The sequence below is a fragment of the Myxocyprinus asiaticus genome, chromosome 27 (genome assembly GCF_019703515.2).
Source record: "Myxocyprinus asiaticus isolate MX2 ecotype Aquarium Trade chromosome 27, UBuf_Myxa_2, whole genome shotgun sequence".
Taxonomy (NCBI): domain Eukaryota; kingdom Metazoa; phylum Chordata; class Actinopteri; order Cypriniformes; family Catostomidae; genus Myxocyprinus; species Myxocyprinus asiaticus.
The window spans coordinates 38,943,929-38,961,260 of NC_059370.1; the positions used below are offsets into that span (position 1 = coordinate 38,943,929).

The 17,332-nt window shown below is 39.1% G+C and overlaps 1 protein-coding gene across 1 annotated transcript; it reads left to right on the plus strand.

Annotated features, from left to right (window-relative positions):
- Positions 1–2,958: 2,958 nt before the first annotated feature.
- LOC127417726 (matrix-remodeling-associated protein 5-like) lies at positions 2,959–17,305 on the plus strand. The gene is made up of 7 exons (XM_051657909.1): positions 2,959–3,054; positions 5,487–5,719; positions 5,965–6,094; positions 6,254–6,644; positions 8,467–11,739; positions 13,024–13,930; positions 15,121–17,305. Exons 2-7 carry the CDS (start codon positions 5,526–5,528, stop codon positions 17,018–17,020), a joined length of 6,795 nt encoding a protein of 2,264 aa, XP_051513869.1. The 5' UTR covers positions 2,959–3,054; positions 5,487–5,525; the 3' UTR covers positions 17,021–17,305.
- The last annotated feature ends 27 nt before the right edge of the window (positions 17,306–17,332 follow it).

The following is a 17,332-nucleotide window of genomic DNA, read 5'->3' on the forward strand; positions in this document are numbered from 1 at the left end:
ATTTTAAAATATGTGGGTTATTATCAGTCAAAAGTTTGGACACACCAACTAATTTTGATTATGACCATTTTTCAATTTTTTAGAACAGTCGTAAAGTCATAAACATTAAAAATGTTAAACAAATCTAAGCTATTTTATTATGTTTTAATATTGTATTATTTTAGCTTTTGTTAGGTAAGCCACCCATTGCCTGCATACTCTGTGCATTCTCTCAAACAATTTAAAGGAATGTTCCGATTTCAATACAAGTTAAGCTCAATCAACTGCATTTGTGGCATAATGTTGATTGCCACAAAAATACAATTTTGACTCGTTCCTCCTTTTCTTTAAAAAAAGCAGAAATCGAGGTTACAGTGAGGCATTTACAATGGAAGTGAATGAGGGCCAATTTTTTTAACGTTAAAATACTCACTGTTTCAAAAGTATAGCCACAATACATAAACAGTGTGAGTGTAAACATGATTTTAGTGTAATGAAATCGCTTACTAAACTTTTCTGTGCTAAGTTATAGCCAACTTTGTTACCATGATGATGTAATGTCAACAAACTCTAAAACCCTAAAATGACTACAATTTTCACAACTTTACAGCTTAAATAAGACAATAACACAAGTTTTAACAGAAGAATTCATCCAAGTGCTTTTATAAAATTATAAAATCTCATGCATTTGAATAATAATAATAATAATTTAGTTAAAATGTTTGTTCATGTGTAGACAACTAATATTTGACTACAAAAATATTTTTAAGCATTTAAGCATAAACCTGAGAAGCATAATTTCAGTGAAGTGAGTCCAAACTTTTGATTGGTAGTGTACATGCAATATCAATGTAAAAATCTTTTGTTTTTCTTTCATCAGACACCGTTTGTTCTTCCATTTAATTTTCAAATCCATTCTATTTTTGTGGAATTTTGGAAAAATCAGTAAATGTGTAATTGAGAAAAATAATTTAAATAACTGATATCAGGTTATTTAGGGGCTATTTAGGGGCTATTTAGGGGAAGTGGTGGCTCAGTGGCTAAGGCTCTGGGTTACTGATCAGAAGGTTGGGGGTTCAAGCCCCAGCACTGCCAAGTTGCCACTGTTGGGCCCTTGAGCAAGGCCCTTGACCCTATCTGCTCCAGGGGCACCGTATCATGGCTGACCTTGCACTCTGACCCCAGCTTAGCTGGGATATGTGAAAAAAAGAATTTCACTGTATATGTGCAAAATGTATAATGTGTGATAAATAAATATAATTATAATTATAGGTTCTGGATCATAACTTGTTTTATGAGGGGATATGGAGTTTCAGTAAAGGTATGCTTGGTCTAGTCACAAAAGCAGCACTTTGGGCTGTTGTTGAATAGGACCCATGAGATGAGCACTGCCTCAACTTAAACTGTGAGTGCATTCTGAGAGTAATTCTAAAATGTATTGTTAGATTATTTGTTTCTACATCACTAGGCAATTAAAAGCTGACGTCTGTGATTTCTGCGCCACTAGTGTTAACAAACGGAACTGCAAAAATAAGGATAGTTTTCACACAGATTTCCTTAAAACCTCTCCATCTGCAAACAAATATCCCCGTTCCCAAACTCACAAATTGGTTGAGCCAGGGGATCAGGAATTATCTGGTTAGTTAGTAGGTCCCAGTTAGCCTCTTATTGTAGATGCTTCAACTACACCCTGTAATGGCAAAAAGTGGCTTACTTGTCTATGGCAGATATCCACTCTCTGAGCACTTTATTAGGAACACCTGTACAACTACATATTCATGCAACTATCTAATCAACCAATCATGTGGCAGCAGTGCAATACATAAAATCATGCAGATACAGGTCAGGAGTTTCAGTTAATATTCACATCAACCATCAGTATGGGGGAAAAATGTGATCTCAGTGATTTCGACTGTGGCATGATTGTTGGTGCCAGACAGGCTGGTTTGAGTATTTCTTTAACTGCTGATTTCCTGGGATTTTCACGCACAACAGTCTCTAGAGTTTATTCAGAATGGTGCCAAAAACTAAAAACATCCAGTGAGCGGCAGTTCTGCAGACAGAAATGCCTTGTTGATGAGAGAGGTCAATGGAGTATGGCCAGACTGGTTCGAGTTGACAGAAAGGCGACGGTAACTCAGATAAACCCTCTGTACAATTGTAGTGAGCAGAATAGCTTCTCAGAATGCACAGCACGTTGAACCTTGAGGCGGATCATGGGCTGCAACAGTAGAAGACCATGTTGGGCACTTCATTAGAACCATAGTGTTCCTAATAAAGTGTTTGATGAGTGTAGTAAGAGTAGTATGGAAGTATGCCATTCTGAACTCGGCCAGCATGTTTCTCAATTGACAGCTATTCAAACGTAGCCACGTTTCATGACCAAATGTTTGCTCAAAACTGTGAACACACTAGTTGATTTGATTAGTAATTTGCAGTGGCAATATATTTATAATTCATTATAAAATAAGCCTTATGGCCTTTTAAAAATTCATGGAACAAAATCTGACAAGGAGATAAAGCACTTTGTTAACTGAAGGAGAAAAGTGGAGGTTTGCTAAATGCTAAACAGAACGTGAACATTTGAAACAGACGAGGTGTGTGTGAGCATGTCTATGCATATGCGATATGAGAAAAACAAGATTAGAGTGAGTAGGAGAAGGAGGGTGAGAAAATAAGACAGAAGAAGAGGAGTGGGAGTAGAGGAGAGCAAAGGGCAGCCACATGGAGCGAGAGAAACCGCTATACCCACAGATCAGGAGGTGCAGGTAATGGAGGAAGAGAGAGGAAGACAGAGGGGATGGATGAAGGCCAAAACTCCCAGCTTTCTCTCCCCCTGTACAGGCCAGCTCAGAGGAGGAGCGTAGGTGGGAGTTAAGCACTTCTCCAGATGTAGTCGACTGCTGCTTCTGGAGTCGAACTTCTCCAGATAAGCCTCCATCACTCAGAGCTCTGAACAGTTCCTGCTCAGTCAAGTACAGGGATAAACAAAGTCACTGGAGTTTTGCGAGTCATCCGCAAACAATTACACACTCCAGTCTTCACTTTGAACGTTTTCTCAACAGGAACCTCAAGGTAAGACGCAATATTTATTTCAAGGTACTCAAGTTGAGATCTGTCTCAGCATCTAATTATCACAAATAGTGTGCTGTTTTTTTTTTCTTTTCTTTTTTTTTCTTAAAGAACTTTCTCAGTCATAAATATTCCAGTGCATGCTGATGTTTATGATAGTTCCCCTTGGACATTAGGGAGGCCTTTGGGGTTGCATTATAATCTGAGAATTAAAACATGCTTATCCTTATCACATAAGGATCTGGCCTATTTAACAGGACCTATTTAACTTCAAAAGAATTGTTGAGGGTTTGATCATATTTTTAAATATTGTCGAAATCATTATGTATGCATTGCAAAAAATGTTTAAAGATAAGTGAAGCACAGTATAAGGTATTAAGCTTTATCATCAGAAAAAAAGGGCAAACAGACAGTATTTTATAGTAAGAGAAGCCAGCAATGATCCATTTGAATTCATATATATATTTATACCCTTGCATATACATGACATAGAAATCATATGATCGTTTTCTTGATTTTTAGGTGCCACTGGATTTTTTATCCATGAAATAAAATACAAATATTCCATTAATTCTTTTTAAAACATCATTGGAGAGATGAAGTTTGTCTTAAAGTGATTTAACAGACTCCAGCATATGCATGATATAAGAAACATAGTCCATATGTATTCAAAAAATTGCATTAATATTCTTTTAAAACAACCCTTTTGAAAAAAACTAAACTAAACTGGTCTCCCAGCTAGGTTGGGCTGGTTTGGTTTGCTGGTTTTAAAGGGGTTTTGGGCACTTGAGGTCAGCTAGTCAGACTAGGAGACCATCTGGTCGATCCCGTAAACCAGCTGAAGACCAGTTTGGCCAGGAAGATAAACAGTGAGGACAAATTGTTGGGTTTGTCTACAGGCCCATCCAGTTATTCACTCAGTCATTACCCTGGACTGGTATAGTGTAGTTATCCTACCAGCAGCTGGAAGTAGCATTAAAGAGACAGGAATGCAAGACTAAGATTGTCCAAAACGGTCAGAGACATCATGGGTCATTATCAAGCCTCTGGCAGATAAATAAATCATGCTTGCCGTTTCAACATTTTGGCCACTCTGGACTAAACAGCAGACTTGCGCAACCTATGCTTGCAGAAAAGTAATAAAAATGCAAAACAGGGACCACATCAGCTTTCTGTGCCCCAGAATCTAAATATTTTTGTATTTAGGAAGTGCAGCACTTGTCACCTTCCTCTTAAACATTGTTTGTGTAATTGAGCTGTGGATGGGTGGCTAACAGTGCTTGTGGTAGGAAATCCATGCAATGTTCTTCCTGAGAAAAATACTTGAGCAATGCTTTATTTTGTGTGGGCTCAGCAGCTCTGTAGGATAGGAAAGATACAACATACCAGACTGAATTAAAAGAAACAGCATACATACAGTACATTTACCAACACTACTGAACATAAAGGGGAGTGGAGGGTGGTGGGGGGGGATCCTTCATGTGTAGTCTAGGCAGGCTGTTTTATGTGAATGTAATCATACTGGATCAAACTGAGAAAATTATAATTTTTGTGAACATGTGCATCATGGGCATAGAAATGTAATAATGTGTTACCTTAAATTGCAGTTAAATTTTTGCATAATTCGTGATACAGACAGTTGCTTTCAAAAATCCAAAACATCAACATTTAGTTGCTTTGTGCAACCTGAGCTAATACAGGAACAAACTTCTGCGGTTGATGAGTCACAACGCTTTAGACATATTAACTAACATCTAAACATACTATTACTGCCACTGAAAGCCACTAAAAAAAATTCATACAAAAAAATAAAGTGATTAAAGGAATATTCCTGGTTCAATACAAGTTAAGCTCATAAGAAAGTGTGGCATTATGTTGATTACCACAAAAAAAAAAAAAAAAAGTGTTCCTCTGTGAGGCACTTATAATGGAAGTGAATAGGGGCTAATTTTTGAACATTAAAATACTCACCGTTTCAAAAGTATAGCCACAAGATGTAAACAATATACATGTTAGCATGATTTTAGTGTGATAAAATCACTTACTAACCTTTTCTGTGTAAAGTTATAGCCAATTTTACAACTTTGTTGCCATGACAATATAAACGTCAACAAACGCTAAAATTACAATTTAACAATCTAAATAACTTTACAGCTCAAATAATACACTAGTTTTAACAGAAGAATTTATGTAAGTGCTTTTATAAAATTATAAGCTTTACATCTCTGCCTTTAAACCCTACAAAAATTGGCAACATTCCCTTCCATTGTAAGTGCCTCGATGTAACCTCGATTTTTGCTTTTTTAAGGAAAAGGTGGGACAAGTCAAAATTCATTTTTGTGGTAATCAACCTTATGCCACAAATGCAGTTTATTGAGCTTAACTTGTATTGAACCCGGAATATTCCTTTAAGTATGTAAAACTCTATTTTGCAGTCTCAGTGTTACGGATCTAGATAATGGCATGAGAAAGCCATGGCTCTAGTGGGTGTACCGGCTCTCCTGATATTGGCAGCTCTGTGGCTGCTGCTGCTCATTTTGCCCCCATCCCTCTGTGTGTGTCCGAGGTCCTGCAGCTGCCCCAACCCTAAAGAAGTCCACTGCACTTTCCGCCACCTCCCTTCTGCCCCACACAACCTGCCCCAAGACACTGAGAGGCTCAACTTAGGGTAAGCTGCTGCCTCAATTGTCCTGTTTTTTTCTTCTAAAAAAAAAAAAAACCTTTAAAAGTTTTAGCTATGAATCACTGGTAACATCTAACTTAACAATCATTCCTTTAAGTAAATGAGGACTGAATTGTCATGTTTGGGTGAACTTTCCCTTTAAGAACTCTGCAACTAACACAATTATGGAAAAACCAATGTGATATGTCTCATGCTGACATATTTGGTCATCCTCTTTGTCTACTGTAAAGCTATAACAGCATTGGGACTGTTGGGTCTTCAGATTTCGCAAACCTACGACAATTGGAAATGCTCATGCTCCATGGAAATGATATTGCTTCTATGTCTCCCGGATCCTTTTACCATCTGCATTCCCTCCAGGTATATTCATAAAAGGTCATATGAGATGAACATTAATGATGTACTAATAATGTCGTAGTGTCTCTATTCATTATTTTTAACATAAAAATATACACTAAATACTTATGAGACGTGACTTTGAAATTGCATTGGGGTAATTGTTGTTCTATATTGCACCAGATACTGAAGCTGAGCTACAACAAACTTAATAGAGTTGACCTCAGCCTGTTCGAGGGCTTGACCAGCCTGGTACGGCTTCATCTGGACCACAACCTCATTGACTTCATTGAGCCCTTTTCCTTTAATGGACTTACATCATTAAAGCTATTGCAACTGGAGGGGAACCGATTGCGAGATCTGCACCCATACACATTTATTACCGTCTCAGTCCTAGGCTCATTTTGGAGCTCAGGCCTGCGGCACCTGCACCTGGCAGACAACCAACTGGAATACCTGCTGCCTGGCGCTCTGCAACACTTAGACAAGCTGGAAATCATCTCCCTGTACGGAAACCCCTGGACCTGTGACTGCCACTTACGCTGGCTCTTGGAATGGGACAAAAATCATGAGGGTGACACTAATTTGATTCTATTTTCTAACCTTTTAAAACCTTTCCACCACTCACTCAGAACATGATGTAATGCCAATGTAAAAATGCCATTCCACACAATTTTTTTATCTTCCCTGCCGAAAAGATACAATACTACTAGTCACCAGCATGTGTCGTGTTTCGAATGCTGGTCCACAACACAGGATGCTGTTGTGCTAGTGTTCCAACAAGGCTTTTTGACTTAACCATAAAGACTTCCTGGTTAAAGAAATGTTCAGGGTTCAATACAACTTAAGCTGAACTGACTGTATTTGTGGCATAATGTATTTGTGAAATAATTACCAAATTGTTTTTCATCCTTTGTTTATTTAAAAAGCAAACACTGGTAAACCCTGTAATCTGGAAAATGCTGAAACACTAGAAAATCCCTGATTTTATAATTCATTTCTAGGGGTGGCAGAAAAATATTGATAATTGGATGCACTGCGATTCTTTCTCCAATTATTCTTAATCGATTCTCAAAAAATCAGAATAGATTCGGAGTTCAATTTAAACCACGGCAGTGCATTGGCACTTATGTGCACACCAGAGATATAGTGGGATGCTAGAAACTTTTTTCTAAAAAAAGTAAAATGGTCAGATGCGCATTTACTAAAGCCAAGCACACACTACAGAACTGTTTGAAGACTGTATGTACTATCAACCACACGACCATCAGCCACGACTGAAACTACGATCCCGAAAATCATTCACAAACTCAAGCGCATAGCAACAGGTTTATTCGCCATAACATGTCAACAAACAACATGAAAGATGGGTTTGCACTGATTTGCACAGAAAGGGAAAAAACAGCTGCAAATAACGATGAGACAGTGGTTCCGGAGACGTGGGTGATGTTTTTGTTTTCTAACTATTTCTAGTCTCCTGCTTCCCAAATCCTTTCTCTTGCGCTCTCTATACTTTTGGCTGTTGCTCATTGCGGGCTCTCTCTCATTGGAACAATGTGCATGCAAGATGCTTGACTGATTTCTTAAGCAGCAACCCCGCTATTTCTGTTACTTTTCTATCACCTGTGGTGTGGAAAGGAGAAGCTGACATCTGCACTCTCACAGACACAGATAACTCATGTTGCCATTGTGGACCAGCAAATGATAGTTGTGATTATAGTTATAGGCTAGGGATCAACTAATTCTAAATTAATAATTTAATACTATTTAAAACCGAGTGTGTGTATTGATTAAATAAATGGAGGACAAGATGGATTGTGATGCATCGAGAATTGTTTTGTAATCGAATCATTACCATTTGAATCATAATCAAATCATGAGGCCAGTAAAGATTCACATCACTACTCACTTTCAAAGTGCATTATTTTTTACAACAATTTTTGCTTTTTTTTACTAATAAATAAATAAATAAATGAGGGACGAGTTGAAATTAATTTTGTAGTAATCAACATTATGCCACAAATACTGTTGATTTAGCTTGTATTGAACCTGGAACATTCCTTTAACCATTATTACCAAGAAAACCAAACTGGTTTTGCTGATGAACAACATGGCTATGCTGGTCGACCATCAAGACCACCATCAAACCAGCACTAACCAGCAGAAATCAACCTAAACCAACATAGGCATTGCTTGCTGGTCTTTTTCGCAGGGTTCTCAGTTTGTTCATACACCATTTATTCAAAACTGTTACATTTGTCATCACGGTCTTGGACGCATTGTATTGTTACATTAAATTGGAGGTAAAATGAGTGCAAGTCAAATTATTGCAAAAACTACAAGGAAAAGAAAGAAAATTTATTTTCTAAAATATTCTTCTTTCTTTCTTTTTCTAGGAGTTATTAAGTGCAAAAAAGTCCGTGATTCTGCAGACAGTGGCAACTGTGCCATATGTTCCTCACCTCAGCCCCTGAACAACAGTCAGATCTTCCAGCTTTCAACCAACCAGCTCACTTGTGACCGACCCTCCATCCAGTCCCCACTGAAAATCGGAGAAGGCAGCATCTGGGATGATCAGGAACCAGATGTCCCCTACATCAAGGACCTGGAGCATCCTCTTGGCCACCTGACCTTCGTTCTGTCCGATAGCCATGGGAATCGGGCCCTTGTGGCTTGTGATGTAACTCGTCCCATTGAAGGTACCTCTATGGTGTGGGAGCCAGTGAGGAGATCAGATGAGATTGCTGTCAATGTGACTCTGCAGACATTGCTTGAGTGTGAGATCGACAGGGATGCTCTTCAGAACCTCTGGAGGTTGGTTGCCTACTACTATGAGAGCCCAGCCATTTTGGAGCGAGGAAACAGGCTTGGGAATTCTTCCAAGGTGACTTTTCAGTACTCTCAAGCCACAAATGAGGAATCACCATATTTTACTGAGCTCAAAGGACACTTAATGGCTGAACCAGATTGGCTTTTGCAACCTAGGGTCACCCTTCAGCTTAACAGGCGCAAAACCACAACTAAGAAACTGGTGATGAATTTCTCCACTTTTATATCAAAGAACATACTTGGAAGGGGGAACAAGGAGGATATGGTCTCCTCCTGGGCTATGATCCAAAGAGGAGCCCCAGAGAGAATCCAATCCATACTAGAGCACTCTGAAGTCAGTCTGGACTGTAGTGTTCTCAGCTCAGGGCATCAGCCAGTGGAGTGGATACTTCCAAACTTAACAACTTTGGATCAAACTGATTCTCATAAACTAAGGTGGGAAAATAACAGATTAGTCATCAAAAATGCAAGTATAGCAGACTCAGGACTTTATCATTGCTTTGTAAGGACTGACATCAATGTGGACATAGTCTCCTATAGACTCACAGTCAGGGTGCGTCTCTTAAGTCCCAGTGATTTAAATGGAAAGAAGATGTCTGTGGAGAATGGGGACTCTCTTAGTCTTCCATGTTTAGTAACTTCCTCACAGCCAATTGAGACAAGATGGTACTTACCAAACCATAAGATTTTCAAAGCATCTGGCACAAAAGGCAGAGTGTATGTATCACAAAATAACACTTTGTTTATCAAAAAAGTGAATTATGAAGATGCTGGAGAGTACAGCTGTTTAGCAGCTAACCTTTATGGGGCAGACATGTTATCTCATCTGGTTGTTATAACTGGTGTAAAGGAAGAAGCTCAAAGAGGTGTTACACTGTCTGAAGGCAAATCACCCCTTTTTGAGGGTGAGGACACCGAAGGGTCAGGATACGAAGAAATCAAACAACCAACTGATAAACTCACACCTCAAAGGGTGGATGGAAAACACAGAAGCAGCATTTTCCGACCAAATGCCAAAGGAAAGAAAATCAGAAAACCTAACAATTCGGTCAAAGAGCTTGACCCCAGCCGCTGGGAACAGATTCTTGCAAAAGCTAATGCCAAAGTCTCGACCGCATCACCAGTTACAACACATTTAGAAACGACAACAACATCAAAAACAGTGCCAGAGCCTACAATGATTATAACCACCAACACTTCTTCATCCAATATCTCTCCAACAACAAAAACAGGTGTTGCGGCTAGTGGTACCAGCACAAGTTCAAGTGTACAACATTTCAATGTGAAACAGCTGGGAATACCCCTCCACAGAGAGCATGTAAAACAAGATACTACTCAGGGAGAACTATCAAAACACAAGACCAGTGATTCTAACATTTCAGATTTGACTTTAGCACACATAGACACAACAACAGAACCTGAGTATAAAATGCAACTGGCTAAACAGGTAGACAGACATGCAATAGAAGAGAAAATAAGAGCTAACAATAATTCCATCTGGAACCAAAGGAGAAGATTCCCACATAGGCAACGTAGGCCTCCATCACAGAGGTTACGCCCAAAGAAACCATATTTCACCCCAGCTCCCACTGTAACAGTGCAATTCACTCAGATGCCACTTAGAATATCAATTCCTAAAAAAAGTGCAGTGACAAGCATTGACTCTTTTACATCAAATCAAAACAATCTAGCCACAGCATCAATGACTTTCATAGAAGTTTCTATTGCACAAACCCCAGTGACTGAAAGCTTAGCTAAACGAGTCACAGAGGATCCAGAATTTCCTAAAACCACATTCAAAAAAGAGGAAAAGCTAATTGAAATAATTACAACACCTTTGCAAGAAACTGAATTAGCTCCAACAACTCTTGCACCCAGACATAACAAATATGAAAATGAGAACAGAGAGACAATTTTGAGAAGTAATAGCCAGACAAATCAAGACAAGACAGGACAGATAACAGCAATAAAAATCCCCAATGTTCAAACCAGCAATCCTCCAGTGACACAAAGAAAACCTACGACTGAGAAGCCAATCTTAATTAATGTAGACAGACTGAGAGGCTACAGCTGGGGAAAAAAACCTGAGATTGAAGCTGTTCCCCTCCACCCTTGGCTAATCCAAAAGAATACCCAAAATAAACAAATCTCAATTACACCCCGTCCCTTCACTCAGGCTCCCATTTGGGCCAGAAACCATGGCATTCCAGTCTGGCCCACAGTTCATAATTCACGACACCACCCCTCCCGAGACAAAACATGGTATTTCCTCCAAACAGGAGGCAGGGGTCCAGGGATCACCAATCGACCTGAAATCACTGCTGAGACAGCGAAGCCCACAGCTTACGTTTCTGGGTCAGCGAAAGCTTTCTTTCCAAGGACCATAGCTCCACATGTCAGCTCCTTGTCTCATGTACGAGACCACTTGCTCTTCAAAAGGCTCAGAAACAGATATAGACAATCACAGCTTGACGCATATCAACTTGCCCAGCTAGGCAAGCATGTCACTGTTAAACCAAGGACATATCAGCCCACCCCTCAGCCTCACCAAGCAACATTTTCAAACATCTATAAGCCTGTGACTCACCCGTCTGTCCTAACATACACAAACAAACCACCCATCACAACTAGTGTGCCAATTGGTAGTCGCTGGCATTTTGGAGCAAAGAAACTGAACACTGATATTCCCTTTCCAAACCTAATGGGCAGTGGAGTCAAACCCAGAATCATAACAACTGAATCTGCCACTGTATCTGCTCTAGCAGAAGCCAATGTGCTTTTGATCTGTAGATCATCTGGGGAACCCAAACCTGTTGTTTCATGGACCAAAGTTTCAACGGGTGAGTTCTCTGTGGACCTAATGCCTTTATCTGTATGGAACAGCAGAACTATGCTTTGATTAAACCAGTGGACCATATTCTCAGTAGCACCATCTTTATTTTTTTAGGGGAATGACAACAACGCTGTGAGGAATAGATTTAAGACTCTTCAATGGGATGTAATTTTGTTTAAAAATGTGATGGAACGTTCTGCTGATGAAAAATTGAAAAAAAAAAAAACATCTTTAAAAAAAATAATAATAATAATAATTTGTAGACATAAAATCTCCAGAAAACATTAGTTCTGGAAAATGAGATGTGATCTAGGAGTTTTATACAGGGCATGCCATTGAAGAGACTGAATTCTATCCCTCACAGACTTGTTTTCATTCCCATCAATAATTAAATATGGCGCTAGTGTGAATAAGGTCTGTTGTTCCAACTTTTCAGACCATGCAACCCCTTTGTGTTTTGTTGTCAAGTGCCCAATTGCCCTTTATCACATCACATATTTCTAATATAAATGAATGATTATCAGGCCTGCATGTTTAAGATTGTCCATTTTTTTGAGAGACTCTGTATCTAGGCAACAGAAGGCAAATTTAGTTTAAGATTATGCCAGTTATGAAAATTGCTGCAGTTGATAACATAAGTGTTTATAATTTATAAATGAAAAACAAAAACTGTAAATGACTGCAGTCAATATATAATGCTTTAATTCAGCTCACATAGCAGTTACAAAAAGGCTGAGAGCCCCGATGTGAGAGCTGTACATATTTAAAAGCAGAATATACAATATAGTATAGTACCGCAACTGTGAGCACAGCTACATTCAAGATCTTGCTACATAATTCACTGATTTTGCTTAATAAGCAAAAAACATGTGAATGCCTTAAATGGTTTTCCTTTATCAGGGTAAGGTCATTAACTTTTTTAACAAAAAATGATCAGCACACAATTATTTTAGCCCATTATCCTAATTTCGTGCTGCATACAAACACCTTTTTGGCATTCTTACCTGTTAATCCAATATGCTCTGGTGTTGTGTGCATGCCTGTTTACGTTTTGACATCAAAAGCAGAGAATAACCCCATGATTTCAACTTTCATGAAAACGCGGGAACCTTTTGTCAGGTTTTTTAAGAAGCTGATTTTTGGTAATTATCAGCGTATTGCTGTGCATGCAAACTCACACTGTTTTGAATATCTGAGAAAAAATCAAACAGTTTAAGAATTGTTGGAAAATTATTTGTTTAGTCTGTTGATATTTTTCTCTTGACTCTTCTTCTGTGTATTTCCTATACAGGTGCAACAATTCATGCCAACACAAAACATGGACAAAGATTTGAGGTCCTTTCTAATGGTACTTTTGTGATTAAGAATGTCCAGTTGCAAGACCGAGGCCAGTACCTATGCACAGCACAAAACAAATTTGGTTCAGACCGCATGGTGGTGACTCTCGTCGTGCAAACTCAGCCTCCAAAAATCATGAGTTCAAAGGCAAGAGATGTCTCTGCTTATTTAGGAAAACCATTCAGCTTGGACTGCATTGTCATGGCTAAACCCGAAGCTCAAATCTCATGGATACTTCCAGACAGGGTGTTTGTGCGAGATTTTGGTGGTACCCTTGACCGAAGTGTATCCTTTTTCCCAAACGGAACACTGAGTATTCACTCAGCAAACTTTTCCAATAAAGGTGATTATAAGTGTATTGCGAGCAACGCAGCAGGGGCTGACACACTAATGTACCATGTTCACGTTGCAGCTCTACCACCTACAATTGTGGAGGTTGCATCTGAGAGTATCTTCATGAATGTTGGAAGAAGCATACATGTGCATTGCACAGCTGAAGGAGAGCCATTTCCTCATATTAAGTGGGTTCTACCTGACGGTTCTCAAATGAAGCCCACGCAGTTCATTGGAAGACGTTTATTTATTTTTCCAAATGGAACGCTTTATATAAAGAATGTCACTCCCAATGATTCAGGGAGGTATGAGTGTTTGGCTACCAACCCAGTGGGCTTTGCTAAAAGAACAGTGCAGATGGACATTAGGCAAGAGGCTCCGGGCCCCTGGAAAGGCTTATCTCAGCAACACAGTGTCATAGCAACATATGGATCAACAGTTTTCCTGCACTGCCCAGAGTCCATAGGCTCCCAGAGAGGCACAGTTTGGAGACTTCCATCTAAATTTCTGCTTGAACATCAGTACAGGTAGGCTAAAAGTATCCATTAAAACTATGATATATATAGTATATACTGTATGTATATACATACAGTGGGGTGCAAAAGTCTGAGACCACAATTAAAATCTAGGTTTCAAAAACTAGTTTTTTTTTTTTATTATTATTATCCTTTGAAAAAAATATTTAAAATCATCATGCTACTAATATAATTTGTAATTATTATATTTATTTATCTTCAAATTATAAAAATGCAAAATAGAAGCATTTTCTCTAGTGGTTTCAGACTTTTGGACAAGATATTTCTGAGACATTTCATTTTAATAAATATACAGTAAACTAGTCTAATAACATTGATTTCAGTTTTGTTGGTTGGCTTCGATTATTTAGCCAGCATAAATGAATGGATTTCTTCTTAAATTAAATGCTAAATAATGTATTTGCTCAGTGAAGTGGGGAGTTGCTTCCCTCACCAGAAACATCCCAGCAATAGGATAAATGAAGTCAGGCCGGCAGATTTATTACAATTTCCCCTTCATTAAGATAGCTTCACTTTTCTCTTTTGAGCAATTATTGGTTCTCATTGTTCTCCCAATGTAGTCTGAAATACACTCTCAAACTCACAGCAGGCCAACTTCATCACTTGTATAATTCAAACTATGTCTGGTGTAGATTAAACAAACATTCTGTCTCAGACTGGAAAGCCCAAACAACCCCTGCTGATACAGACAATACAGTTACTGAGCAGAATACAAATACAATTTGTCTACTTCAAACACTTAATCATCTGTACAACAGGCTATTTTAAGGAACAGTTGACCAAAAAATTACAGTTCTGTCATAATTTACTCACCTTTATCTCTTAACTCATATACTGTTACTTTTAAAGAAGAGATCATTCTTGAAGAATATTCATACAGCTCATTTCCATATCACAACCGTTCATAGTGCCCATGTCTGTCAAGCTCCAAAAAGGAGAAAATATCAAACAAAAAAGAAACATCATAAAGCAGTAAAAGTAGTCGTACAACTTGTGCATTATACACAAGCCATTCAAAATCTTTGTGTAACAAACTGGCTAAAATGCAAGGCGTCAGGTTGACATTCGATCATTAGATCCACTAGAACAGGGGTCGGCAACATTTGTGACATAGAGTGCCATTTTTTATTTTCCTTGTCAGTGGCTGTGCCGAAGCAATTTTTTTCTCTTTTTGTTCCCAGTCCACAAAGACACATCACTGCTTTTCCCAATGGGACTCTGAGAATTCTCAGACTGACTGAGAAAGATGGAGGCAATTATCTGTGCATGTACCAAAGACCAAATGGTGAGGACATGGTGCTGTTCCAAGTAGAAGTTCTCATGAGGCCACCAAAGATAGAGAACACTGGGGCACAACATATGAGAGTTGCTAATGGAGACAACTTCCTAGTGGACTGTGTAGCTTCTGGCCTTCCAGACCCTGAGGTATCATGGAGCCTCCCAGATGGCACCATGATCAACAACGCCCTCCAGTCAGATGACGGTGGAACCCGAAATCGGCGCTACATCATCTTTGACAATGGAACTCTTTTGTTGCAACAAATGGGAAAGAATGATGAGGGCAATTACACATGCTATGCTAAGAACAACCTTGGGGAGGATGCAATGAAAGTAAGCATCCAAGTGGTGCCAAACTCACCCCAAGGAGACCAGATATCCATGCAGGCATCTTTTGGTCAATCAGTCCAGATGAAGTGTGATGCTACAGGCATGCCACTATCTACAATCATCTGGATCTCACCAAGGAATGAGATAATAACCAGATCTTCGATTAAATATCAAATACTGAATGATGGGACTTTGATCATTAAAAAATTGACTTTGGCTGACCAGGGGAAGTATGCATGTGTTGCACAAAACCCTTTCGGAGATCGCATTAAGAATGTGAAGCTTGTAGTTGAGGTTAAAGAGCCAAATATCAATGGAAAATGTGGACGGACAGAGAAGAAAATTTTAGCGGTGTATTACCAGACCCTACTGCTGGACTGCAAAGCAGAGGGTTTGCCTGAACCCCAGATAACCTGGACAACACCCTACGGCATGTCTTTGCCCGCACCGTATTTGGGAGGCAGGTTCCAAGTCCACAGGAATGGAAGTCTACAGTTGAGGGGTATCCGAAAGACAGATGAAGGTCGGTTTCTGTGCATAGCTAAAAATTACTTGGGGGAGGCAAGTCTGGCAATTGACCTGGAAGTTGCATCACTTGCAGAGAAGCCAAGCTTTCCCATGCCAAACATCGAGGTTCTCCCTCTCAAAGCAGATGGTGATGACATCACGTTGGAGTGTCAAGCTACTGGAAAACCAAAGCCAGAGTTTCTTTGGATTCTACCCAATGGAACAGCGCTGAATCCAGGTATGAAACTCCAGCGGTTTACTCACTACCTGGGAAATGGGACTTTACATATTATGCAGCCAGTTGTCATTGACAAAGGCGTATACCGATGCCTGGCCAAAAATTTAGCTGGACAAGCAGAGAAGCGCTATTCTTTAGAACCTGGACAAAAGCCACAAATTAGAAATTCAGCTGCTACCATGAAGATTTCATTTGGACAGACTCTTAATATGCCATGCATTGTGGATGGCTGGCCTCAAGCAACAATTACCTGGACTCTTCCAAATGGCCTGGTCTTGGACAAGCCTCAGGTTACAGGAAGAGTAATGTATTTATCTAATGGCACAATTCAGATACAAGAAACTAGCAAATTTGATAGAGGAACATATACCTGCAAAGCAACAAATACTTTTGGATCTTCAACAGTGTCATATCATGTAAGTATTATGGTGTTTCCACCTCAAATAACTCATGCCCCGCCTTCAATGACCAGAGTTAACAAGGGGTCATCTGTGATTCTGAACTGTATAGCTGCTGGCATACCCAAACCAGATATTTCCTGGACTCTTCCTGGACGTACCACACTTGTGCCCAATAATCGCTTCACAGCACAGGGTGGAATTCACATGACAGAGGAGGGCAATTTAGTCATACAGGACCCAAGCCTCATGAACTCAGGGATTTATAAATGTAATGCCAGAAATGCCTTGGGAACAGACTTCAAAGCAACATATCTTCAAGTGATTTGAACAACAAAAAAAATGTCTAGTGTCACAGCCATGGGTTTGTAACTTTGTAATTGCCCATCCAATGTGCCATTGACCCAAGGCATAATGGTTTCTTTGTCTTTATGTATTTAATTTATGAATTATTGGTTTGTACATATTTATACCTTATATTAGACAAATTAAAATGGAATAATTTTTACATATAATTTTTTTCACATTTTGATATGTTGCAGCCTTATGCTTAAATGCCTTAAACTATTTTATTTTTTCACATCAATCTACACTCCATACACCATAATGACAAAGCAAAAACCATATATTTGATAACTTTGC

Coding starts and splice junctions, on each gene's coding strand:
- LOC127417726 (XM_051657909.1), top strand. CDS start 5,526: ATGGCTCTAGTGGGTGTACCGGCTCTCCTGATATTGGCAGCTCTGTGG. Junction 6,095..6,253: donor ACCATCTGCATTCCCTCCAG/GTATATTCATAA, acceptor ATATTGCACCAG/ATACTGAAGCTGAGCTACAA. Junction 11,740..13,023: donor ATGGACCAAAGTTTCAACGG/GTGAGTTCTCTG, acceptor TTTCCTATACAG/GTGCAACAATTCATGCCAAC.